Here is a 27,610-nt window from a genome sequence, read left to right as displayed (position 1 = left end):
GATTGGTCAAACGGTGTGCTCTTGGTTGGTTGGCACAAAAACCTGCAGCCACACCGGCCCTCCTGTGGACCGGTTTGACATATGTGCTTTAAAATGAGTCAACTGCGTTAAGAACCAAAGGACAAAAAAATAAAACCAAAAAGAAAACACCACTTTTAATTTGAATATTTAATTTTCAGGCAGGTGCTCATTTCTGATAATATAAATGGCTGTGACAGACAGCTTTTAAGACTGAGAGCCAAGAAGAACTATTTTTAATCAGGACAAGTGAAAAAAATATCCGAACATATATACATAAATCTATTCCAAGTAGAGGAAATGGAAATTCAAATTGCAGCCTCAGCGGATGCAGTATAAATCTATCACATTTGGTGTAAAATTTGAAGTAATGATAATGGTGACAGGGGCCCACATGAACTGTGGACCTGCACTGCATTATTTATAGAGCACACAGCTAACAGCCTGTGGACACGCAGAGGAACCTCCTGTCCTCTCCAGCAGGGAAAATATTTGGGATATTCAAACCCGAGACTTGTAGAAATTATTAACAGTAACTTAACAGTCACATTAGTTCATTCTGTTTCCCCTGCTCTACATATCTCCACTGCAAGCGGAGATCAGAAAAGTTATGTTAGTGAGTGAAACTAGAAAAGAGGCATAGTGAATCAGTAATATCCAGACTGCTTTGAACGCGCTTCCTCCTGATCATAATATGATGTTAAAAATATCAGAAATTAGAAAGTCTTTCTGCCATCTGTCCACATTAACCTGACTGCAGCCCGAAACTGCCAGCATGGATAAATGTCATGAACAGCTCATTAACTTTATCTAAGGCATGATAGATATGTAAAATCAAAAATCTGGATTTGATCATGTGTATCCAGAAGTCAGAGATGAAAGCCAGAAGATGAGAAAACGTGTTTTATGCGTTTATTAACAAGTTTCTTATGATAATTTTTAAAATAGTCAATATTCCTTATTTTTTCATGAATATCAAATTAAATCTTACATATAAACCTCCAATAATATGCATCCATTCACACTCACATGAGGATTAAGAGGACTGCTGGAGCATGAAGTAAAGGGATTGTTTGATTCGGTGTAAAACACCTCTGACTGAATGTACTTTTAATTTTAGAATCATGTCCTCTTTTGAATTATAAATATGCTGATGCTCATAACAACACCTGACACATTTAATTTGTCAGGTACATGTGAGTTTCACAGTAGATCTGTTGAGCTTCCCTGATAAGACTTTAACAATACTGCAAGACCGCAAGTGTGATTCCACCCTCCAAATGCTGCAGTTGTTCGTAAATTGCCATTTTAGTAAAAAGTTTTCTTGTCTCTTCTATGAGTTTGAGGTTATGAGGTGTCACAGAGGCATAATCCTGTGACATCTTTAAATGAAATGATCTGAGATAAGTGACAGCTGAATGTATGGACAGTCATGTTTCTATGACTATAATAAATATCTCCTGCGTTTTTCATATTACAGCTTATAAAACCTGCTCATAAAATGCAACGATCATTTCCCACCTCCTGCTGAGCTCCTCACACCAAACAGAAAGAATCAGCAAAAAGTCTGAGGGACCAAAGACAAATATGACAAGATCACTGCCGACACTAGGTTCATGCCTCTATTTTGTGTCTTTAACAACTCCTCCTTTATCTGTTCACAGATTACATTGAAAGCTCAGACGTTAATCTCCCAGACAACATATATTTACTGTTCCCTCTGATCCCTGTGTAGTCACTCTTTAAAGAGTCCAACTCTGAATAAATCTTATTTAGGGAAATTCAGAAGGTAATCGCAACCTTGTGAATCCCGGGTTCTCAGTGTGAGATGAGTCAGTCTACAACAGAAATGACACAGCAAAAAAAAAATTCATCCATATCATGCATATCGATGGAGGAGCCTTTGAGTGCAATTTAGGGTTCAGTGTCTTGCCCAGGAACATTTCAGCTTTCACTAAATGTTAAGATACAACTTCTCCTTTTCTTTCTCCTTCAGCCTTGAATGCCAAAAAAAAAAAAAAAAAACCATCTTAAATGAAAGTGATGGACATCTTGCTGTTTACCCAGCCTTACACAAACCGTAGTAACATTTCTTTTTGAATTAGATTTCTACCCATCCAGTGAATTTTAGTCCGGATGAGCTGTGTCTGATAATGCTTGCTTTGAGTAAACGTGATACAGAACATCTTTTCATTACACGCTCTCATACACAGAGAGACTTGATTGAATTCTAGTGTGAGAACTATATTATTTTTAAAAAAATGAAAAAGAACATCTCTTTGTCTTTACAGAAACAGAAAAAAATGCATTTCATCATATTGACCTGTAGTGTTTGTTACTGATATCATTGTATTATCACCAATAATCCTTTCTGTCACGCCTTGTGTTTTGGTTATGTTTTGTCCTTTGCTTTCTAGTCCATGTGCCATGTTTCATGTTGTCTTGTCATGTGTATTTGTTTCCATGTGTTATGTTCAAGGTTTTTGACATGTCCTGTTTTATTTTGAAAGCGTCACTTCCCCTGTGTGTCTGTTTCATGTAACTTTGCTTTGGTTTATCCTGATTGCTTAATGTGCTTCACCTGTGTCTGGTTATGTTGTCTATTTAGTCCTCGTCTTCCCCGTCACTCTTTGTCAGGTTGTTGTTTGTCTTCATGTGTCCAAGCCAGAATTGTCTTGTCTTGTCTGTTTTGTTTTGTCATGTTTTTGACACAGCTTTTTGTAGTGTTTTTTTATTGATCCCAGAGCCACAGCAAGTGTGTGCCTGTTTTGAGCTTTCGGTTATAAGTAAAAGAATATTATTTTGGACCACTGCCTGCCTGCCCTTTGAGATTCTGCATCGGGGTTCAGTTCTCTCCGCGTCAGCGACTATGCCGCTTTGTGACACTTTCAATCCATTTGAGTAGAGTGTGGTGATATTTTTCATCTGTTGCATTTGTGCTTTAATACTGGAAGTCAATACTTGGCCCCTCAACATCTAATAGTGAAAGTGAAGTAAATGTACCTTTGTGTTTGCTTGGCATTAACTTTGTTCTCGATGTTCTTGACAAAAAAAAAATATCTGTGACACGAAACGGGATTAAGATCTTATATGTGAAGGAAGGGAGAAATGCTTTATTATCTCTGAGGAAACTGCAATACACAACACATGTCATCACAGTGACAGCAAATTAAAGAAAACTAATATGTATAGCTCTACAGCTCAGCTCCTGGGAAATATTCCAATAACAACAGATCAGCACAGAATTTGGTACAGACACTCATGACTTCCACATAATGCAGCTTAAAGATTTTGGTGACTCCCTGGACTTTTTCTCCTGCGTCATCATTAAGTTCACATCAGGAGATCTGAGGGAAATTTCCTAAATACTGGCTCACAGAGTCACTAATCAAGTGCTTTGCTGTGTTCATTTCATAGCTGTATACTGTTATGTGTGTTTTAACTCCTCTCATCCATGACACATCTCTCAACATAGGTGTGAGGGTCAAAGATGATGCTGTTGGTTGCTTTATAGGAAATATAGGATCCAGTGTTTTGGAGTGGTCATAGTCAGGATATACCAGCCATTTGCTTTTATCTTTACCATTCCTTGTGCATATGTCTTGTGTGAGTCCCTCCAAGTACAATAATAAATCACAGGAGCAACCCAGAACTCTTAAGGCATAAGCTTTGGAAGCACTACTTCAGGGCAAATAGCCTGTGAGAGGATCACATATTGCTTTCACCTGTTTAACTGCTGCTACATACAGTCTCTTTCTGCTGTCTTCTTTCTCTCTCATACACACACACACACACACACACACACACACACACACACACACACACACACACACACATACAGGTGCAGACCTATCTCACCTGTAAATCTTGTATCTTGTAGAAAATCCCTGCTGGAACCTCTCTCTGAACTCTGTGTACTCAGGACATCTGTGGAAAGGTCCCTTCTCTGACAGCAGCCAGTCCAGCTGCCCCCCACTCTGCCTCGCGCTGAAGCCCCACGGTGAAGAGCTGGATGGCAGTGAGGATGATGACGATGAGGAGGACGAGGGGGACGACAGGGAACCATGGAATGCCTTCCCACCGTGGCCCCCACTGCCCACTTGTTCAGCTCGGGTGGGCCACGGCAGCCATAGCAACACCCACGGCAACCATAGGAACATCAAGGAGGATGCCGACCATCTAGCAAAACAGGAGGAGCCATGGGAGGACCTCTCTTTTCTCATTGGCCAATGAGTCGCCATGGTCCCGGTGGTGATGTACTAGGGCACCTAGGACCGGCATTTCTTCTGACAGTCACCTCCCGCTGGCCTGAAAAAGAACACACAAAAACAATTGGATTAGTTTATGATGAGAGGTTGAAACACGTTTTTTTTTTTTTTTAATGCACAAAGGAATTTCTCAACCTTTGCAGTTTTGCTCTCTTTGATAGACATTGTGATTGTAGTCCCAAATTATGACAGCAAAATAGCATCTGCCAAAGTGGTATTTATCATGTTAACATCAATCATAACTCTGCGATTGTTTTTATGTCTGCTCAAAATGTGCACATAAAAGGTATTCTCCTCATGTCAGAGACACACATAATTATTGTTATTAGACTATGAACATTGAGAGGAATGCCTGTATTTCTCTTGTTGGCATAAAAATGACATTTTACAGATGAGGGCATTGCTTTTCATTAAAATGTAATCTTAGACCCCAATCGTTTTTGTCATTTGAAGTGTCTCATATCTTGACTGGACATTTGGGTAGACTTAGTCACATATATGTATTTGCCTTTGTTAGCCATTTCTGACCAAATCTGATCTATCTATGTTCCAGAGTTTCATGCAAATCATGGCCATCAGTACTTCAGTCCAGCAGGTGGTGATAATTTATTTAAAGCTGTTCAGTAACTGCCAAAAACCCATGAAGAAGAATAACTTGTGCACTTTGGCAGTTTAGCACCATTTACTGAGCTGATTTCCTGCCAAAACACAATGTGCTTTTCAATTACACAACACTATTAACAAACTAATGAATTTTCTTTTGCGAATACGAAACATACTTCAAAATACACAACATATTTCTACAATATCACGCTGCAGTTACAATACAGCATGTCTTGTACAAAGACAAAAAATGTCACATGGCCTTCTTTCTGACAGGCTTGAGGATTTTTTTTTTTTTTTTTTTTTTTTTTTTACAAATGTTTTAAGTAATTCACCCTCCACAACAGCAGGTGGTGCAATGAATCAATTTCAAAGCACCGGGAAGTAGAACAGAACAGATTGAACATCCAAAAACACAGCTGGATTTTATTATAAAGAGATATGCTGCAAGTAGAAGAGACGGGGAACCTGGCAAAGGTGGAGAAAATCCCATCAACAGTCACAACGGAAAGATATCACCAAAAATCACGTGATATATATATATATATATATATATTTGTCCTTGTAAGATGTGCTGTATTCAAAACATGAATACATTCTGTATTAGGGTTCCAGCATACAATTACAAAGCATTTATCTGCCTTATCGTCAAATCATAACGCATTCAGTGTTTATACAACGTTAGCACAACGTTCCGCAATCTACTCAATCAGCTTCAGTCTGTGATCAACATTTCCGGTAATGCCTTGACACCACCTATCAGACAGTGACTTAGCTGTGACTGGAGTGCATGTGAGGAGGCGACATTGTCTGTTCATTTTTACATTTTGATGAACATGACGATTGGTTGTTTTCTTGTTGCTACAGGCCACTGCCTGTCGCTAGTGAAGTATGGTCAGTCACTCATTAATAATGCCATCTGGAGATTCAGCAGTTGTCCAAACATGCGCTTGCTTACAAAGAAGCTTTCTCCTGCTTGTCATCTCTTGTTTTTATAAAAATGCAGGTCAGATGAAAACCACAAGGGTTAGCGGCGATATGAGACGACCCTCTGACTGAGCCGAATCTGTTCACAATCTTCTGTGAACTGAAAGTGCAAAATAGTTTCATGCTTTTTGTTATGACAGTACCAGGAAGACTGATTTAAAGCTACTTTTTAACATGAGACAGAAACTTTTTAGAGGATGACTGTTTCCTGACAAGAGCTGACATAATAACAATGGTTTGGAGCAGAAACAATCAATAACTGATTAATCAGCAGATATTAGCCCCCAGATTTTTACCTCGAATCTTTTTTACATGCAAATTCATTGATAAGTTAATTTTAATTTTTGGACAAGAAAAATTTTCATAACAAGTAGTGAGTGGTTTAAAATTCATTCATTCATTTTCTATACTGCTTATCCTTTGGGATCTCGGGGGGACTGGAGGCTTTCCCAGCTGACTACAGGCAACAGGCGGGTTACACTCTGGAATGGGCGCCAGTCAATCGCAGTGGTTTCAAATTAATTAGAGCAAAAGAATGCAGTATTTCTCTGGTGATTACAGTGTTTGCAGCCCTGAAGATAAACATAGCATAACTTATGCAGCAGCAGGATGAAAAATATTATGTTACTGACAATGTAGAAACTGGTATTTTTGCTGTTTCTGCAAAATTGCTGAACACTGCTCCAAATGGTGAGTTTACGACGAAGCCTCACATGCGTGCGATTGCTGTTCATTTAGCCTTATAATACAGGAACAAACAGGAACACAAACCCACGAGTGCTTGAAGCACTGCAATAGCTTCTTTAACACTGTTGCTAAAGTGATTAGAGCGTCGGTCAGAATTTAAATGACTTCATCAAAAATGTCCTAAAGATTGAAATGTCTGTGGGGGAGCACTTGGAGGAGCACTTGTAGCACACTGAATGTTGAATGTACAATGTGGAACCATGGCAACATGTCTGACTGCTTTCAGTTTCTTGAGGCTTTGTGTGTTTGGACAAGGATGTCATCAGCTGCCTCCATACAGATCAGGACTGGCAGCAGCAAGCCCCCCAAACACATCAGCACAAATCAAATTAAAGCTCAAGTGTATTCTTATTGTCTAACACCAAACTCATGCTTGTGCAAAGAACTGCACACACTATTAACTCGACACTGTGAAAAGACCTCACAGTGGCCTTCAGAAATGTAAAGGCTTGCTCTCCGTTTCACTGTTAACGACTAGAAGGCTTGCTGGATGGATTCTGTAGGGACCGATCAGCTTTCTAGAACAGATATGTAAAGTAGAAGATGCTTTAAGTGGATTGGGATCCTAAGTATTCCCTGTTTATCTTACAAACAAATTAGAGGATTAATTTCAGGTGGATAAATGCAGGCATAGACATGAAAAACAATACTCAGGGTGCTGCATTTTTAATTTTCACTCATAGCGCCCGGAGATTCCCGCAGTTTGAAAAGGCAATTAGCAAAGTCATCTGTCAAACGACTGTTTTTATGCAACTAAAAGCAGGATGAGAACTTGAGTGGATTTGGATGCTGATGCTGATTCTTGTACTGTATTGCCCAAAGGTATAACGGGTGCAAATTTGAAATGTGGAGTCTAGCGGATATGTAATTTCTCTTCTTTCTATGTCCTAGGAGGGGCCAAAATCATATACCAAGTAACAAGACAATTACATATTCCAGGTTAACACGTAGACGCAGGGGGATGTGTCAAAATGGCAGCATTTGAAGCGCTGGGAATGAGACTCTTCAGGCCTCTAAGTGCCTGTTTGTAAAGGTAAAATAATTAGAAAAAGTCTCATATTTTCTCCTCTCTTTCACAAGCCAACTTGGTCGCATGTGACAAGCTGGGATTGGCTGGGCAGATAGATCACTTACCACTGACTGGTTAGGACAAAATAAAACACAACCTCCCTCCCAACAAGGAATTTGTCATTATGAACATATGAATGAATGAAGTGAAACCAAATGGCAATCCAGTTTTAAACATACTGTATTTTTTAAATACATTATGTAATTATTGTGATGATAAAATGTTTGAACTGACCTCTCCCTCAGCAGAAGTGGGAGAACTTAACAGGTCTTCAGTATGTTGATTCAGACCAGCATGACTCAGGAATTTGAATGGACACTTTCTTTAAATTTTCCTTCCTGGTCTGCAGAGCAATGCTTCAAAATAGAGCCACTGTTTTCCCTTTTTGGAGAGCAGTACAATCAGCAAAGTCACAAATCAGCATGTAATGTCAGTTTTATAAATCTCGACATGTGGCATCTCACAAAGTGTGTTTATTTTACAGTGATGCAATTTGTTTTCAAGCAGTATCAAGACATTTCTGTAAAAACTGAAATGACACTAAATGTCCTGTACCCATGAAACGGAGACAACAAATGTAGACAGAAAAAGGGAAAGGCTTTTTATAGAATGAACAATGGGTGGGGGGTGGGGGAATTGAACATTAAAACTACAGAAGATGAAAGATATACAGAGGAAAAGTGACGAATGATAAGGAGAGATGGGGAAATGAAAGGACCCACAGGATGTAAAAAAACAAGACACTACAAATCTAAATGGAAGGAGGAATGTTTGGGGCAAAGATACTGAGTGTGTACCATACACAGCACACTCGCTTCTGTCAGTTCTCCTCATTAATCCTATGATTTCTTATCTCCTCCCTACTCTACCATACTCTTTTTTTTTTTATCTTTTAACATTCATTCTCTTTCTGCCATTTCTCTTTCCAACTCCATCTCACCTCTTTGTTTCTTACCTCTCCTTCCCTCTTTGTCTAACTAGAAACCCCAAATATTCAGTCGCAACAAATGAATCCTAATTTTTCAAATGAAATTTGAAATCTTGCTACTAATTTGTTGGTTTGCCTTTCCACTTTAAATATACATGGCATATATACAGTATGTATGTATGTATGTATGTAAGGTAGCTAATACATGTCGGAAATGTTATTGATTCAGAGAAGGGTTCCTCCAAAGGTTTTCCACTCTAAGGAGCTGTGAGATTAGTCTTTCAAATGAAGTTCTGTAACTTCTTAAAACGTCACCTCTCGCAGAAACAAGCGATCCCCATCACTGCCAGGCCTCCTTTTCTTGCACTCCTCTCCTCCGAGACTCCCGCACTAATTATAAAATGCATAAAACATGTCGTGAATGCCAGCGAGACAATGGAGGGAAATTGTGAATTTTTAGCCCTGACATTTAATGTTCGCCTTGCATTATTCACGCACCCTTTGCGTATTTACCCTTCTCTCTCCCAGCTGGGGGGATCAGGAGGTAAGGTAAAAAGGGAAGAACATCTCGAATCCATATTGGAGAAGGGGAAAACAGGGGGGTGAGGGCATCCAGGTGAAATGGAAAAATCGACCACGTGTCGTGCTTAAATAACATCTCGGGGACGACAGCGGAGTCAAGGGGCGGCGGAGGCTTATGTTTATTGGATTTTCTTCCATCGCCTTCAGCGTTGCAGCCTTTAGCGGGAGCATGGAGTGAGTTGTTGTACTGTGTTCTCTGAAAAACCGGGGGGAGGCAAGACGGAAAAGGAATGAAATGAGAAACATGAGGAAAGCTGGGAGCGGTGACGGAAAGACAAAGCGGGGAGAAAACGAAGACGGCACAAAGGGAATGTTAAGATAGGAAAAAAAAGACTCTTGAAAGAATCTGAGTCGCTTCCAGCAGAACGTGTTCCTTAAAGTTACCACCCAGCTGCTGAGTGACCAAGCCAAAGGCTAATGTGAAAGCAGTTTGACTTCCTGACTCATTTAAGTAATTCTTGCTCCAGTTTTGAAGCCAGAGAATTATGCGGGGAAGTCAGCGTCCAAGTATTTTTTTTTTTTTTTCTCTGAACGAGACAGAATTACAACCTTCAGTTTTCTCTGCAATACAGAGCATGAACCCACGGCAGAATTCATCAGCTCACTGTGTGTACTACAGTTATCACAGCTGGGAATCCTGATTAGATGTGACACACATATGTGTTTCGTGTGCATTTGGAGATGTGGATATTGTGTATTTGTACAGACCTGTGTGTGTTTCCGTGTGTATGCATATGCTGCTGAGCACCTGGCCGGGCCCTTGGCAAACATTAGACCAGGGGGAGGTCCATCAGCATTAAAGACCAGCTGTATTTCTCAACCCCGGCAGCTCACTACTCACCTCTCAGCGTTTATGAGAGTCAGCAGCAATAGCGGACCAGATGCACACCTGCTCTACCCCTCTGTAATTCAGGCCCACTGCACACTGAGGCTTGGGGTGGGGGAGCTGGACGAAAGCTAGCTGAGAGAGGAGGATTGATGGTAACAGAACGGGATGACAGTCAAAGGGAGACAAACAGGGAGGTTAAGAGGGAGCGACAGTAGGAGAGACAGATGAAAGCAGAGACGGACAGAGAGGGGCTCAGATCTACATTTTGATGTTGGCTGCGTTTAAGGGGTGAAGAGCAAACGCTGGCTGGAGGGCAAAGAGTAGAAGCCAGATTTCTCTGAATGGACCTTTGGTGAAAGGTTTGATTTGGTGAAAAGGACAGCCAAATACAAAAGAAGATTTTTGTGCAGGTCCCACCCATAGCTCATGAGAAACAATCAATCTAGAAAACAGTTGGCAGATGAATCTATTATGATAATTATCATTAGTTGCAGCCCCACTTACTTACGATTGATCTCTTCTACACTCCATGTGGAGCCTGAACGTGTTCATTTTAATCAGAATAGACGACCAAAGAAAGAACCATTTTCAGGGGCATTTCCATCCCTGACACAAAGGCTCAAATGGTCAAAGATGGGTATACATCTGACTTTGACTTTGTTCTTAGCTGCACATCTTTGTTCTTAGCTGCTTAACTCTACAGCAATGTAATCATCTTTGCAGAAAGGGATGTTTGCCAAGTGATTTTGCCAAGCTCCTTTCAGAATCAGAAATGTTAATTATGAAATGCCAATATGACTTTCTGAAAGTCATCCTCCAAATTAATAGAATATAAAAGAATTTATATTTGCCTAAACAAGTCTCATTATAACCACTAACATTATCTGTCAGTGTGAGGAGATTATTTGAATATAAACAGTCTGAATTTTGACAAGTTTGGAAGGAACACAAAACCCATCCAAGTCTTCCTACTCACTGAATGCAAGCAGGGCCACACTCGGCCCAGCGTATTGGCTCTCACCGTCTCCTTAAAGACCTCTGCAATCTGTCTGCATCAAATTAAGCCGTTTCAACTGATCTCCATCTTCAATTCTAGCATATCTTTTCTGGGGCTGGCAAAGACTTTTCAAAGCAGCTTGTTGACAAACCCGAAAGAGGAGAAAAACTTCATGATTAAAGCAGGAAAAGGTTGATCGTCTTGCTCAAGCTAACGCCTACATGAAGCTGTCAATATTTTATGAAGCCTTTATAAACCCCACGGAGGCGATTAGGAGGCCTCGTCACCACCTACTAGCCTGGCTGACTTCTACTTTCTCAAAAAAAAAGAAAAAAAAAGTGTTGACTGATTAAGAATAAAGACGGTGTCCTGCAATTAAAAAGCGTGGCTGGATTAATGAGCTGAGAACAACAGAAAGAGGCATGAAAGGACACCTGATTTTAAAAAAAGAAAAACATGTGAGACTTTCAGCCCTAACAAGATGAACCCGTTCCTGAACAAGCAGATCTTAGGAAACACACCAAACTCAAAAACACACACATACGCAACATCACACTCCCACAAATGGCTAGATTAGGAAGCAGCAGACCAAGCAATAATGTCAGCATAATGCAGATAATGTCCAGAGACACACTCTGATGGGCTGTGGTTGGAAACTGGAACCCCAACAAATTATATGTTGTGCTAGCCGTGTGTGTGTGTGTTACCGTGTGTATGTGAGTGTTGTCTGGTCACTCTCCAGCTAGAAAAACAAACAGCCATATGGTCAATTAAGGCCCATCAATACCTCTGTTAACATCTTTACCAGCTGATAATTAAGGGAACAACAGTGTGTCAGCTGCTGAAAGTCATATTACCACACCTCACACACCCCACCCGCTGATTAGTGTTAGAAAGTCAGAATGTGCTGTGTTTGGGAAAAGCTTGCTTGAATTGAGTGTTCTAATAGCTTACAAGTCACTGGTTGTGTGCTAGTAGAATTTCAGAAGAATGAGAAGAAGAATTTCAATGTGTACGTTGTGTAAAAAGACAAGCCATTGCGTGTACTTTATTACCAGAGGAGAGCTTTATTTCTTCAGTTCTGGGAAATTCTAAAACTCTCCTCACCTGGTCTCAGCAGGCAGTCTCCCCTGTTGGCTTCTTGACTTTTACCTTTTCTTGCTACTGTCACAAGCCATTGTGCTGTCAGTCCTCTATCAGTCCTCTGCAGTATATTGAACCAAAACCACACTGACATTGACTGTACCCGACCAACAGCGGCTGAGCATCAACAGCTTTTTCTGGACAAACCACAAGCAGAACCGCAGTAGCCCATAATACTAAAACTGGAAATATTAATATGCCTATTAATGAAGTTTTGTTAAGATAATGATTAAATTTACTAATGCTTAATTTGCAGGGCGGTGAGTGGCCTGTCGTAACGTGGCTTTTTTTTATTTATATTTTTAAATCAGGTTCTTTTTATACTTTTGTATGACAGCTGATGAAGGGAAAGTGAGAAAGTGAGAAGAAAGATTTCATGACCAACAACTGCTTTGCTGTACAGATATTTAACACAGGTCACAATTTTAGCAAATAATGCAACATTTTCAGCAGTTTCATACAGTATCATGATACTGTAATATTTAAAATGATTTCTAAATAAGGTAGTTGAGTAACCGAGCATAGATGACTCCCTCAGAGTAAGTCATCAGAATGATAAAGGGACCCTGTTCATTTTTTATTGGGTGGGGAATTTATGTTATAAATTTATATATTTACATCTAACACAATGCAGCAAAATACAATCATACATATATTAATCAAAGAGGGTATTAGTGTCTTGTGTAAAGTATGAAGGAAAATGTCTATAACTGATCTGAAGACCTCATACATCTGAGCAGAGGTTCAATCACAGACTTGCAACCCCTCACCCCAAAATACGAGTGTTCCTGCATGGCTGGTATGTTGCAGCCTCATTCATTAATCCTCCGGAACTTTGTTGACAGGTGCTGAAGTAACGCTTCAATAAAAGATGAAAAACCAGTTGGCTGGGAACTTAAGAATGCAATCGGCTGCGAATTACTGATTATACCTGTCTAAAAGAATATGAGAAAAGTATGAAGAATTAGGGAAACAATCTGACTTCTATCAGTTATGTCCAGAATAACAGAATAAAATGTATGCATGATACCACGAAAGGGCTTGTGTGAAGTACTAATTGTATATCAAGGCACAATGCATCCAAAATTAGCCTGGTGATCAGCTTTGGTAGACAAGCATTTTCATACACATGTAAATCTCATTTCAGGAGGAGACGTGGTTGTATTACTAAGAAGCGATTACTTGTAAAAATGTATTTCGGCATCACTTACCATGTAAAGCTACTGAAGTGAATGCTGAATACACGAATGCATGAATGAATGAATGCGTTCTATTGATGAACAAGAAACCCTTCAAAGCCTTCATAGTTTGTTACACTAAATGGTGTTCTCACAGGTTTTGCCAGGTATACAGTCATTTCAGATGCAAGATGAAATCACTTCATCTCTAAATATCAAATATACTGAAATTATAAATTTGGGTTCAAACACACACACTAAAGACTCATATGTGTATTAGACTACTTCACCCTCTGTCTTTCACCCAATATTCCTTCCCTCCTCCTTCCATCACAGCTCTTTTCTCCTATCTTCCATCTCTTCAGCACCTTTTCCTACCCCCAACCCCTTCATTTTTCTCCGTCCATGGGTCTAATAATTACACAAGCTGCTGACTACTGAGTCAGGCAGTTCCATAAAGTCTCTATATGCATACTGCCACATCTCCTTTATTAGTTGCTAGCTAGTTTAATCCATTTCAAATAGGTCCACACAGAATCAGCTAGGCTTCAGTTGATATTCTGCCAGCAGCGACAGAAAGCAAATTCTGGTAATTGAGGACCATGGGGGATGGGGAATTCAAATTACACAGTACCCTAAAGCAAAATAGGTGTACCTGGGGCTATGTATGGAATATACATGACTTAGTCACTTATTCTAATATACCTGTTTGCTTTAACAAGCAGCATTCTTAGATTCATGGTAATAACGGCAAGTGGTCACTCAGGACACATTTTAGAAACCATTCATGGCAAGGTTCTAGGGGAAATTGTACGGAGAAAGAGATAAAGCAAATAAAATTAAGAAATAAAAAGTAGCGACATGAGAATGCAAGCTTGAGCATATTCTAAACATGCCCACTCAAAGCACATAAGATTCATTTGAATTATTTCTTATTTGAAACCAAAAAGGAAGACTGAATATTGCCAACTAGCCAGACACATGTCTTAACATGAATGCTCTGTGGCTGCGTATATGCGAATTGTTTATATAGCAATGACAACTTTATTATGTGACATGTTGTATTTTTAGCTTGTTTCACTACGCCAACATTGTCTAAATATCAATTGATGTTACTTTTAAAAGTGTCATTTTGGCATATTTTATGTATTTCCACACAACAAACCAAAAATAAATGAAATAGTGTCAAATGGAATAGGTAACCTCAAAATATTAAAGCTTTTGTCAGTGTAGGCATACACAAGCTTACACTAAAGAAATAATACAGCAAAATTCAAATGTCATGACATATGGCAGTATTATAGCTGCAAATTGCTGAATAACGGCATGTTGATGCATCCACACAACAGACAGCACATTCACTGTTAACAAGCTCTTAGCGGAAACGCTCCACAGCTTAGTAAAATCTTTACATATACAAACAGTTGGTGGATAATTGAGGGAGTACTGGGCCCCTTGTGGCCCATCAGATGCTTCCCAGTCTGGCCACATAGGGCAGCCGTGCAATTACTGCTGGTCCAAATGTAGCTGTAATGATTATTCCCACTATTACACAAACAAAAGGGATTTGACCAAAAACACTAACACTGGACAAGCTGATTCCTAATACACTTAGTGCAACAAACTGAAGCCATATTGTCAGCCGAACACACATTAATGAGCTTATTGTAGCTTTTGTGGACAAGCTAGCTGTACAAGGCATTCCTTTGAGAAATAAAAATGAACAAGGGAGCCATTGCAGTATGAAATTCAGATGCCCTTGGAGTCAAGAAGTTAGCTTTTTCATCCAAAGATTCAAGTTGCAGATTGATTTTGTGCGGTTATTTGCTTTTGTTACTGCAGCACAGAAATATAATGTCATGTTTCATGTCAGTTTGAAGGTTGATTGATTTTTGGAGGTGCTTTCACTTCCTATTGGCATCGTCTTACATTGCTTAAAACCCTCAGTGATGGTGTTTCTTTAATGATGTTTCAACCACTTCTGATACTGTCATTCTTGACAAGCAGCAGTGGTCACATCATTGACCATCAGTGACGACTGATCAGCTATGTAGCATAGTCACTTCTGCCATCTGCCAATGCTGCTAAGTTGACAATAACGACTGTTGATGAGTAGAATCAGCAATAGCAGAGGGCATATCATATTTTACCAGAAACCCATCGACAAAACAAACAGCTGGTCATTTACTGCTGGACGGGGTCACTTACAGCCATATAAAACTCCCTAATAGTCTGACAGACATAAAGGACAAGCCACATTCACAAACAGAGGAGTGCATGCTGGATATTTTGCCACTTACACAAATCCACATCTCATGCTCTGTTACACACATGCAGTTATTTCAGTCCACAGAAATCGAATAAACCTCCTCAGTCATTTGTTTGCCAGAGAAATGATGATGCTTACATGTAACTGATGTGGTTTTTGTATTTGTTTGTATTATTTTCAGGATAGCCACAAAAAAGGCAGTCAAAGCACTGTGCATTAAGCTATTAGTACAATCAGCACCAGTGTTACAATTAATGGGACTATTACCACAGATAGCACTAGTAACTTGTTATCTGGGTTCATGTCAAAGGAATACTCTAAAGGAACAGTTGGTTGTTAATTGAGCTGGCTTAAGTACTAACGGCCAGTAATGCCAGATAGGCCATATGTGGGCTAATGGACCAACCACGGTGTTAGAATGGGTCCAATGATAGAGGTATTGAATGTTAACACTTGCCAAATTTCTCTGATCCACATAGAAAAACACAGGTGGACTACTTCTAATTCCAAACACAAACTGTATCAGAGTTCCACAAATATAACTTTTTGAAAAATATAAATTTTGATGGAAAACAGTCATTTTTTGGCACTGTGACCACACACTGGACATTTGGACCCAATGTAAATAAGAATGGGAGGCTAATTGAGAGGGAGAGATTTGGATGGCTCAGGGGAACATGACTTTCACCAAGTCATTTCCGTTGTAAAGAACTGGGTGGTACTGACCCATCCTACAGAAAGCACAGCCATACTCAGAAGTGAACCATACTACAAATAAATCAGTCTACTTAAGTGTTGTAATACAAGATTGAGGTAATGCTACTTTATACTTGTTATGGACTAAATTTCAGTGGAAAATATTGTACCTTTTAGCCATGCAAGTGGCCTGGTTCTAAGGATGGCAATGCTGTTCTGACATTGGTCGTTCGGTCCATGATTTGGTCCAGAGAGAAACAATGCGATAGATTTACATTATAATTTTTTTTTTTGACACATTCTCAGTGCTTCCAGAGGGTGAATCACACTGATTATGGTGAGAATTTTTACACTGTGGTATTACTACATTTACTTCAGGAAAAATCAGAATACATTGGGAGTCTCTGCAGTATGTGCAGAGGAGAGAAACTCAGACATGCAAGTGTATTCTCATATCTGACCAAACTGGTTATACTTATCAAATTAATCACTTTTAACCTTGTTATATTTCAGAATTTATTAGCTCTCTGATCTTTTAAATTCTCTGCTGTATGTAGGGTAGCTGCTTTTTTATTTACGGCTGGATCAAAAGTTCATTAATCTTTCATTTTCTTACATGTAATGGATCTGTTTTTAAATAAGTCTGACTTTATGGTTTTCGGTCACATTTGCGCTGACGAGGGCTACACCATCCCTTTTAAGGCCACTTCACAAGGTAAGTAATGGCCGCCCAGAAGTCATTCATCTTCAATAAGTGGTGAGCAGGCAGGTGGAGAGCTACGGACCGTCTGGCAGCCATAGAGGCAAGTGAATTCATTCTAAAACTGTCATGTTTATGCTCATTCAGCGCTCACCCACACAGATGCTCAGCCAGAGTTTAGTAATACAGAAGTTTCTTTGCTTGACCTAAGAAAAGATGCTCAATCACAGAGAAGGTTAATAACATATAATATTAACACTTAGCCGGGCTGTGTCTTTTCATTAAATTACGTAAGCATAATTGTCCTCTCAGTTATGGCAAAGAGTTAAAGAACATTGCAGAGCAAGCATGAAAGAATGAGTGAATCACAGCACAACTTGACTCACATAACCTTGTCAAACAATTAAAAGTACATAGTTCTGCTCATCCCACTGGTCATGTATTCGAAGCAGTGCTTGGTATGCAAAATTGCATGAAATTACAGCTAAAATAACAACTACTGAATGAAACACAGTACAGTGTCCAATCCTAATGGCTTTAGAACCTAGAGATTCATCCTGGCTGCCCAAATTACATTTTTGTGTTGATACAACCACCAGTAGGACATCTTCTCAATACAGAGAATGTTGGAAATCGAAACAAGTGTCCCTTTAGCAGTGACATAACGCTTTGTTTAGACAAAGTCACTGACAAAAGCTGAGCCTCCTAACAACCTTGTTACATCACCAGCTCTATCCCCAATGAAAGAACATTGATATGATCTATTCACTGTGACATACGGGGTAGAGTGTTGACATTGACTGCTGGCTAACTGATAAGGCTGCACAAACAATGTCCATGTCATTAAATGCTGGTTAGGATTTTCTGATCAGTGCACAAATACAAGTTAAAGAAATACAGTTAAAGTACAAAAGTAATTTCAGTTAAGTATGACTGAAGCACCAAATGCTAAACTAGTGATATTTGTATGTAAAAAGCACAGGGATTGCAGCCATTATGTGAGGACAATGAAGGAGGTACCAAGGCAGGAGCTATAGCTGTAGGTATTATTATTATTGTGTATTATTATCTTTAAACATTTTAACTGTTTCTGCAGGGCTACCATTACATTAGATGTTGCAAATGAGTACAGATTAATTGTGTTAGGTTGTGAAATTTATAAAATAATAAAAAAAAAAACCAGCAAAAAATAACAACCTCGTTAAGTCATTGGTAATCAATTGTGTCACATTAATTTCAATATTTCTAATATTATATTTATAATAAGATTTTGGGGGGGTTTGTGTGCTGGATTTGAGGTTATTACCTGTTTGAAAAGTCTGCAAATATGTATTTTTATCCAAAAAGTATGTCTCAGTGGCCTGTGCCTCAAAGCTATTATGATGTTATCCTGCTGACTTTAAGGATTTGCTCACACACACTCCTCAAACCTCTGTGACATATGAATGCAAGAGTGCTTTTAGTGTAAGGTTCAAAGGATTGTTATATTGATGCCTTATGTTTTGAAGTGTTGCCCTAAATATTGATGTGAGGTTCTTAGGTGCATTGAAAATTAAGCCACCAAGATCATTTTACATCCTGAGTGATTAGTTATTATTAAAAGTGGCTCTGAATTAGACATCAAACTAATTTCCATACTTATAGCTTTTCAGTATGTTCAAATATGTGATCTGGAACCTACCATTTCTTCTGGATTTAACAAAATGTACCAATAATTTTCATGCTAGTATAGCCAGATAAAAGCCATCAAACCTCCTGGATTATACCAGGATCCAGGAAATCACATCTATCCTGTTCAAGCTGTTCTCAGGGAGGACCAGACCCCCAGTCAAACAAACATTCTCAATGTTCTGCAATGGTAAAATGTGTAAAGTGACTATAACTGGTCAAATAAACATTGTATATGAAGAAAACTTGTACTGTAATGTACTGTATGTACTGAAATCTGCAATAACTGATTTTTTTTTTGTCACAGTGCAGTGGCTAGTTTTGAACACAACACTGATATATTCCTTCTAAATTCCCACAGCAAACTTGTTCACAATGACATGGAACCAAAACAGTCAAGTTGTGGCCCAGACTGCTAAACAATGAGCTAACACTCTGTAGGCTCCACTACGAGAGAACCCTTTCATGTTTTCATAGGGTTTTTATTTTTATTTTGTTTTTTTAATGCCACTGAACACATTGTCATAATTCAAAATACTGTTTATAGCTGCTGTAAATAGTGCAAGATTAATTAAATGTACTAAATGAGTTACTTTCCCTCACTGATGAAAACAAGTGGACAAGAGAAGATATGAATTTACTCCAGATGGTGCAATACTGAAGATGTTTTAACATCGGGAAATAATTAACAATTTCTAAAACTGCTTCATAGAATTCAGAAACAAGAGGAAAAAGATAGTGGAATTAATGAGACAGAAGAACTGGAATTCTGAGATCAGTTAGAGGTTTGGTTACCGCACAAACAAACATGGCGACACACTCAACATACAAATGATCAGTACATCAGTAAGTAGCTACAGCTAAAATCTGTTCAGTTGGTACATTGGCTGTTTGCAGTGAGTGAACACACATAGTCCTGCCATTTTCCCATAAAACAGAAGGTGAACATTTGCTTTGCAGCCTGTTGCAACACTTGGAGTGCTAGGAGCTGTTAAGTAATTGGTAGCTTGCACTTTAACCTATGTTAGGACACTTTTGCAGTGTCCAGCCCCAGTCAACTGCCGGCTGCTTTGGAAAATTCACACTTTCACACCAGTGTTACCAAAGTTAAGAGTGCATTGTTCCACAGATGGCACATTTCTTAAATTCTTTATCCATCTTCTGCCTTCTATACCAAACAGTTTTGGTGCCCAAACAGAAGCTGATGTACTCTTACTAATTGTGCAGGGCCAGATGAGCTACCTTTGTTAACAACACATTCTGCTTTCATTATATTGGTATTTTGTGACATTTGCTTCACTGTAGGTTTGTGCAACCAGATGAATAGTATTTGCACTACTCTTTCTCGTTCTTTTACCATTAGGGGGAAAAAAATTATATGGGACCCCCAATATATCTCTTTGTTCTCCATCCTCTCAAATAACCTCTATATCTGAGGGCTTTTGATAAACAGTGGAGCGTCTACTGCATAATTCAGAGGTCCTAAAAATTCTTCTGTTCTGGACAAAAATGAAAAATGTAATCCCCTCCCCTGGGTCCCATGCAGCCTCATTACTCATTGCCACTAGTGTCAAGCAGGAACCCAAGCAGAGGTAGGACCGTGAAAAATTTTAGGTCCCAGCACATAGTTTAAGAAAGAATAGGGTGATAGCGAGTGAATGTGTGGGCTGTGTTCTACGTGCTTTAATTCCGAGTGGGCCATGCCATTCATCAGGGTCATGCACTGTGCTATTGCTCCATTACCATGGGGAATGAATATGACAGGGTAAGGATGTTATGACCCTGTCATCACAGAAATATGTTCCTCATTGGAACTAGATTGCCTCTGGTGGTGATGCGTAATCAAGGCCAATTGCAAGGCCGTCGTCTCATCTCTCCAGTAGGCAGCACATGTTGACACATGTGTCAGATGCGCTTTATCCCGAGCACCTCAGCCATAATGCAATCAGCTGGTGTTTGCATGATGGGCCAAGATAAGAAATTACAACATTGGACCAATTTCAAAGAAAGTAATCTGCAGGAATTTCTCAGGGGAGCATATGTTTCTATTTGAACATAATAAAACCCGTGCAAATTCAATCAAGTCAGCCACAAGCAGTGGAATTTGAATTTCTGAGATTAGCATTGTGGTGAATCAATAAAAGAAGCAACTCAAGGCTTTTTACAGAGTGAATTAATCTGTGTAAGATTCATCAGAGTTACCCTCTGGGACAAAAGTTACCCCCCTACACCACCCCACCTCCACCACTACCACCCCTCATCTGTGTTTTCTAAAAGAAAAAAAAAAAAAAGAGAGACACTTTTGGCCAGCAGTGAAAGAGACAGCATGATTGAAAGCTTATTTCCCCTTCCAACATCATCATCAGCAACCTGCCTCCATTACAGCAGCGCATTAGCAGCTTATAGTCAGTTCATTGAAATGTATTTAAGAAGTCTGTTCATCTGTAACAGATGTACCACAGTCTCCTGGGCCTCAATGGGTATGTATACCTCTCTCTCTCTCTCTCTCTCTCTCTCACACACACACACACACACACACACACACACACACGAGAAGTATATCTCAAGCTGCATCACAGATAGACAGAGAGCTATTTCTTAATGAACTCTTCCCCTGGGATTCCTATAGAAAACCATTTAGTTTGCAGCGCTGCTCTTCAAAAGTCAGAAGAGGTCTTATAATTGCTTCACCAGGCCACAATGGTATCACTTCATTTTGCAGGGCAGAAATGGCAGCAGTAGCATCATAAAAATTGCCCATCATCCATCTGTGCTGTATTTAACCTCTACCGGAACAATGGTGTTCACTTTAACCCTCTTGGTCTGGAATCTTATAAATCTAATTAGACCAGCTGAACAACTAACTATGGAAAAAAAATATATAACTACATGTGTAAGGTCATTATTAACAATTCCAGCCATGATACACATATGTAATTCCATAGCCTTGAGCATTGCTTCTGTCTAGTGATCCTCTCCAAGCTTGATTGTCCACACTGTTCATTATCACTTCTTGCAGACAATCAGTTCACTTGGCCCTTGTAAATATGGAGGATTATCTTTCCGTGATCTTCACCTTGAAGAAAATCTGCAGTAAACCATTTAGTAGCACTTCTCTATTCCTCAAGCTATGGTTAGATTAACTGTTGTCTTTTTGACCCTTGTTGTGAAGCCCTAGTTACACCAGACCCCTGAGGAATCCTCAATTATCAGGGGATGTGCAACATGCAAGACTAAGAATTAACACAAAGCTAAGAATTAATGCAAGTCGCAAGTATGTGCTTAAAAACTCCCATCAAACTGATTCAGTTTGACAGCTACAGCCTCTGGGAGCATCCAGTTCAGTCAAGATTTGTGATAATGACAAACGATGTCCTGAAGCTAGCGTAAAAAAGCATATCAGGAAATCCTTAGGCTTCTTTGTTGAAGCATGGTGAATTATTAGACAGTACCCCCAGTAATGCTTGCCAACATGGACATATTTTCCTGTTAACCTGATTCATATTTTTAATAAAACATTGCTGCAAATACTGCTGAATGCCAAAGTCTGTCTCAAGTGAACAGCAATGCTTCAGAGCTAAATGTTCTTCTTCAGTAATATGTTCTGAGTTTGAGTTACTTTGGTGAAGACGTGTTTGAAGGGTCCATTACTGTAATTCTATCGAAGCTGAGGCTTCCTGTGTATTCAAACCACTGACATAAATAAAATGGACAATGACATCTTAGAGTACAAAAGTGAAATCCAAATATCCCACATATGAGCGCTACCGTCTTATTCGATTTCGAGCTGAAGTCTGTCCAGTAGTGATCAGGTCGTGGAGTCCAGGGATCAAGGTCAGACTGTGAGCCCATAATAATAATAATAATAAACACATATATTAAGCATCTGTACACCTCATAAAAAATCCCACATTTCTTTCTATCATGTGTTACATGGAATGTGATTTTTTTGTGAATTTTTACATATATATATGCATTGCTGAAATGGTAGTACTCAGGAGGATAGTCTGTTATTTACTGCACTATGAATAGAGGTATGAGACCAATGCAGCACCGAAGTACTCATAAAGAGAAGCACAGAACATCATTAATGGCTACCAAGACATCTATGACTACTGTGAAACTTCAGCAGCTGAGATGGGAGACACTCTGCATACACCAACTGTTCCCTGTGTTCTCCACCAGTCAACGCTCTATGGGAGGAAACCTTGGTTGAAGAAAGCTCATATTTAATCTCGACTAGAGTTTGACCAAAGGCATCTGGGAGAGTCCAAGGTAAACTGTAAGAAGGTTCTTTGGTCTGATGACACCAAAGCATTGCACATCACCACAAACACACCATCCCTACCTTGGAGCATAGCAGGGGTGCCTCCCAGCAGCAGGCCCTGAAAGGCTTGTTAAAATAGAGGGTAAAATGAACACAGCAAAATTTAGGGAAATCCTCAAGGACAATCTGTTTCAGTCTGCAACAGAATTATGACTAGGGAGAGAATGTTTTTTTTCCAGCAAGACAATGACCCGAAGCATATAATTACACAGAAATGGTTTAAAGTCAACAAGGAGAATGAGTGGCCAAGCTAAATCCCAAACCTCAATCCAATAGAAAATTTGTGGCTGGACTTGAAAAAGGTTGTTCTTTCCGCACATCAGCCACTCAAAGATATGCTAGCCTAGGTTGATTAATCAAAGTTGCCACATGCCTCTTGCCTTTGAGTTAGCATGTGTTACTTTCAGTAGACATAAGTTGGAGCAGTTAACTTTTTCTTTACCGTACCTCACAAGATGATACTGATTATTGGTCAAGACTACAGCTGGGACTCATATCTCCAACGATTTGCCGAACACATAAAAACAGGAGCACAAAAGGTGTCTTGTATTTTAGCATTACAGATGAGTGGTTAGTGGGTGTGGTCACTATGCTTCACTGACTTTTGATTGAGACTTATGGTGCCTGTTTAGGATTATTTGTCAACAACTGAAATTACAGCTCTACTGTCACAATATCCTGAGGTTCATCTGCTCTGACTTTTACACCGCAAACAAACTGCAACAATCCAACCGGAATTGTTTTCTCAGTCTTTGTTGATCTGCACCAAAGTTCAGTTGATTAATATTAAACCAGTCTAAATTAAAGCATGTAAGCAACACATTAAAACAACACATGGAAACCATAAAACTATAAAAGCTATAAATATTGTTTCCAGTTCAGTGATTTATATTGTGTCCTTCACTTGTGACACATTAAAATCCACTGAACCATTTGCTCACAAACAAGCATGCGTAAAATGGTCTAGTTTGAAAACAAGTGAAGTGTGAAGGTTAACCATATTTTCCATACCACTGGCTGACTGAAAAGAAAAAAAAATAGCATAATCCTAAACAATATTGCCCGTCTATGTTTTCTTTCCCATAATTTCACCATTTGTGTGCGCCACACTGTCACTGCTTCAGATTGTCTCCTGCAACTTTAATTCTATGGCACCCAAGAGACACCTCGGGTGCTCATTATTCTTATTGCGGGTATGACACTGACAAGTTAAGACACAAGAAAATCGCACCAAATAGTGTCATCAAAGAAATAAAAAGTATAGTCTTTTTAGTAATGTATAGGCACAGTCTATATTTTCAGAGCTGGATAAAGTGTTAGACATCAACAAGTTGTTTCACACACTTTAATTTACTTTGCAGTAGAACTCAACTTCAGACACTTATAACTAATTTTCACTCACTCACCCATAATGTATGAGTGCACTCTTTCATCCTCTCTTTATGACTCTCATGTATGAGGACGAGGGTGGGTGGGTGAGAGGTAAAGGTTAACAGAGGGGATCAATAGCAATGCATCTGCTGACAAATCTCTAAAGAACTCCGATTGCTATTTTAAAAAATCACTCACAACACACTCAAAGGCTGCCGCTCATTGACTTTCTACTTGTATGTAGGTGAGTGCATGAGCTTATGTGTGTTGTGTGTTTTGTGTGTGTGTGTGTGTGTGTGTGTGTGTGTGTATGCATTTTTAATTGGTGTGGTCTGTCCTTTGAGAGTTCCACTTCTCAAACAATTAGTTTAATGGAGCTTTACTCCCATATCTGGGTTAGTCAAGTCAATACATCGACATCCCACAGACATAAAGTGTCAGCACAGCCACTCATGCAGTCATGGAAACTCAGTCACACACTTTAGATTACACAGAGACTATGCAAAGTGCACTTTAGTTACGCAAACTCTACTGTTAGAGGTAGCATTGTTCCTGGGAGCATGGATGTTGGACAGATTTAGGAGTCATGTGGACGAACAAGACTCTCCGCAATGCGACGCACATCTTCACACTTGCTGACTTACACATTTTGTGTAATCTGTAAAACCACTGTACAGCTAAAAATATTGACTAGAATTCCTTTGTGTGCACTTTTGAGTTTGAGTGAAGCTGTTTCACAAATGCAGCAGTAACTAATTCTTGGAATTATGTAATTTTTTTTTCATTCAAGAACAATAAAAAGAAAAAAAAACAAGTACCGCATAACATGTTGTTAATTTTATCCTTTTCTCCCTGAATAAATTCTGATTGAAGGAACATTTTTTTTCTTCTTTCAACAAGAACTGATTTTGCTGCTAAATGGATTCAAATAACACAATAACAATTTTCTGGTCATTTTTTCATGTATTACAGTTGCATACTTACATTTACATTTATACACAAAACATTTAATCTATGTTTTTTTTTTACATTTTAGACTCTTCAGCTAACTTATTAACCCTTTGTATGTCTTGATATGGTGCGATTCTTTCTTGCTAAATAACAGCTGAGTGGAGGGTCTGTGCTCAGTATTCCAGAATAAAACAAGCAGACCAAAACCAAAACCTGTGCCCAATGACTTTATCTCGCCACATACTCTCTATATCCAGAGATCATTGGTTGATGGATGGACAAAATATGACAAAATAGATCCTGGACTTTGTGTACACATTAAACAATACAAATTACAGATAACAGTGAGTTTTACAGGTGCTGGTAGGCATTGTTATTGGACAGAGCCAGGCTAGCTCTTTTCTCCTGCTTCCACTCATTAAGCTGCTTACTGCATACAGACTCCAGCTGCATGTTAAGGCATCAGCTGGAGTCTGGCATCACAGACATCAGAGTGGAATATATGCTGTCTTGCGCTTGGAAATATAGCCAATAAGCACCTTACCCTCAATATTAGGCTGCTTCTTAAAAATAACTTTTCTTTAATTAGGTAGTCCGTTGACACTGTCTTCACAAACTAGTTATGGTCAATTCAAATCAGCCAATAAAAAAAATATATTTAATCAGTTAGATTTAATTATTTTAAAAAACAAATTTTAAGACTGTATTCTCACAGAGATGATCAATCTCAATGCTGACAACTCTAAAAAGTTAAAGTTAAAGTGACATATTTTGTCATTGGAGGGAACTCACTCCAACGAAATTTGTTCTCTGCATTTAACCCACCCAAGTGACGTGCACACACACACAGCAAACCCGGGGCAGTGGGCGACCGCGTGCAGCGCCCGGGGAGCAGTGGGGGTTAGGTACCTTGCTCAAGGGTACCTCAGCCATGGACACCGGGACGGGGAATCGAACCAGCGATCCACCGGTTACGGGTCCGACACCCTAACCGCTGATCCACGACTGCCCCAACTACTAACTACTGTCATCCAAACCTGCTTAAGGGAACGCATTCAGTGGTAAAAGTGGCATGATTAGGAGGAGTTAGGTAATTGAGAAGAGTAAGAAAATGATATACATAAAGTACATTCCGGCAATCTAACATAAAGAACTCAAGAGGCAGGTGTGTCTGAAAGACACTGTGAGGCACAACAGGAAGACAAGCTGCTGAGAGGAGCCAGTCATAAATAAAGGGAAATGATGGCAGTTTTACCAATAAAAGCAGGACATTATAGAATCCAGGGTCAACAATTAAAACAATGTATTCATCATTAAAATGATCTATACTGTAGTTTAGTATTTCATTTAATAATGACAGGAAATGGTCTGAACCTTTTAAGTAATTTTTATCAAAGGTGTGCAAGACAAATATTTCTCCATCTGAATTCTCTGCACTTTTCCAGTTATAACAGATAAGCCTAAAGCAACCTGCGATACTGTCAACACAAGACAGAGAGATAGACATGTGAGAGAATGCACAGACTGACACTAGAAATGGGAGCTTACTGCAAGTATGCTCCACAGTATTCATTTCACATGTCACAGGCAGTTTGGAGATTCACCCCCCCTTCTCGCCAGATCTCAAAGCTAGCGCTTAAAGAGAGGGAGGAGATAGACATTTACCAGAAGATATGCCTTAATCTTGCGATCTTATTCCAAAAACGCTTCAGAAACTGACATACAGTCAAGTACTCTTTTATCCATCCAGTGTGGATGCCTCACACCTTTGCTGTAGAGACCAAAAGTGACCAAAAATGTGGCATGTTGATTGTTAGTTGTGCTGACCCCATGAGGCCAAAATATAAATAAAAGTACGTGTAAAGTTTCTGTATATTTTAAAACATATGTGGTTACTGGTTACATAATGGGCGGCATGGTGGTGCAGTGGTTAGCACTGGGCCCTTCTATGTGGAGTTTGCATGTTCTCCCTGTGCCTGTGTGTTTTCTCCGGGTACTCCGGCTTCCTCCCACAATACCAAAAACATGCACATTAGGTTAACTGGCTGCTCTACATTGCCCCTAGGTGTGAGTGTGAGAGTGTGTGGTTGTCTGTCTTTGTGTGTTGGCCCTGCAATTGACTGGCGACCAGTCCAGGGTGGACTCCGCCTCTCGCCCGTAGTCAGCTGGGATAGGCTCCAGCTCCCCCGCGACCCTGACGGATAAGCGGTATAGAAAATGGATGGATGGTTACATAATGCAATGCTGTATTATGTAAAATGTGTCCATACCATGTTTCA

The 27,610-nt window shown here is 39.4% G+C and overlaps 1 protein-coding gene across 1 annotated transcript in view; it reads right to left on the bottom strand.

Moving 5' to 3' along the window:
- The window catches only part of brinp2 (bone morphogenetic protein/retinoic acid inducible neural-specific 2), a 187,233-nt gene that overhangs the window by 101,511 nt on the left and 58,112 nt on the right, over positions 1 to 27,610 (bottom strand). Inside the window, exon 2 of the mRNA XM_046407889.1 lies at positions 3,877 to 4,326. Within this exon, the coding sequence (XP_046263845.1) occupies positions 3,877 to 4,259 (383 nt within the window). The 5' untranslated portion in view covers positions 4,260 to 4,326. The remainder of the gene's footprint in view (positions 1 to 3,876; positions 4,327 to 27,610) is intronic.

This window comes from Scatophagus argus, chromosome 13 (assembly GCF_020382885.2).
Source record: "Scatophagus argus isolate fScaArg1 chromosome 13, fScaArg1.pri, whole genome shotgun sequence".
In the NCBI taxonomy this organism is placed as follows: Eukaryota; Metazoa; Chordata; class Actinopteri; family Scatophagidae; genus Scatophagus; species Scatophagus argus.
Note: the sequence above shows the minus strand (reverse complement) of the source record. Positions and strands in the feature narration are given on the sequence as shown.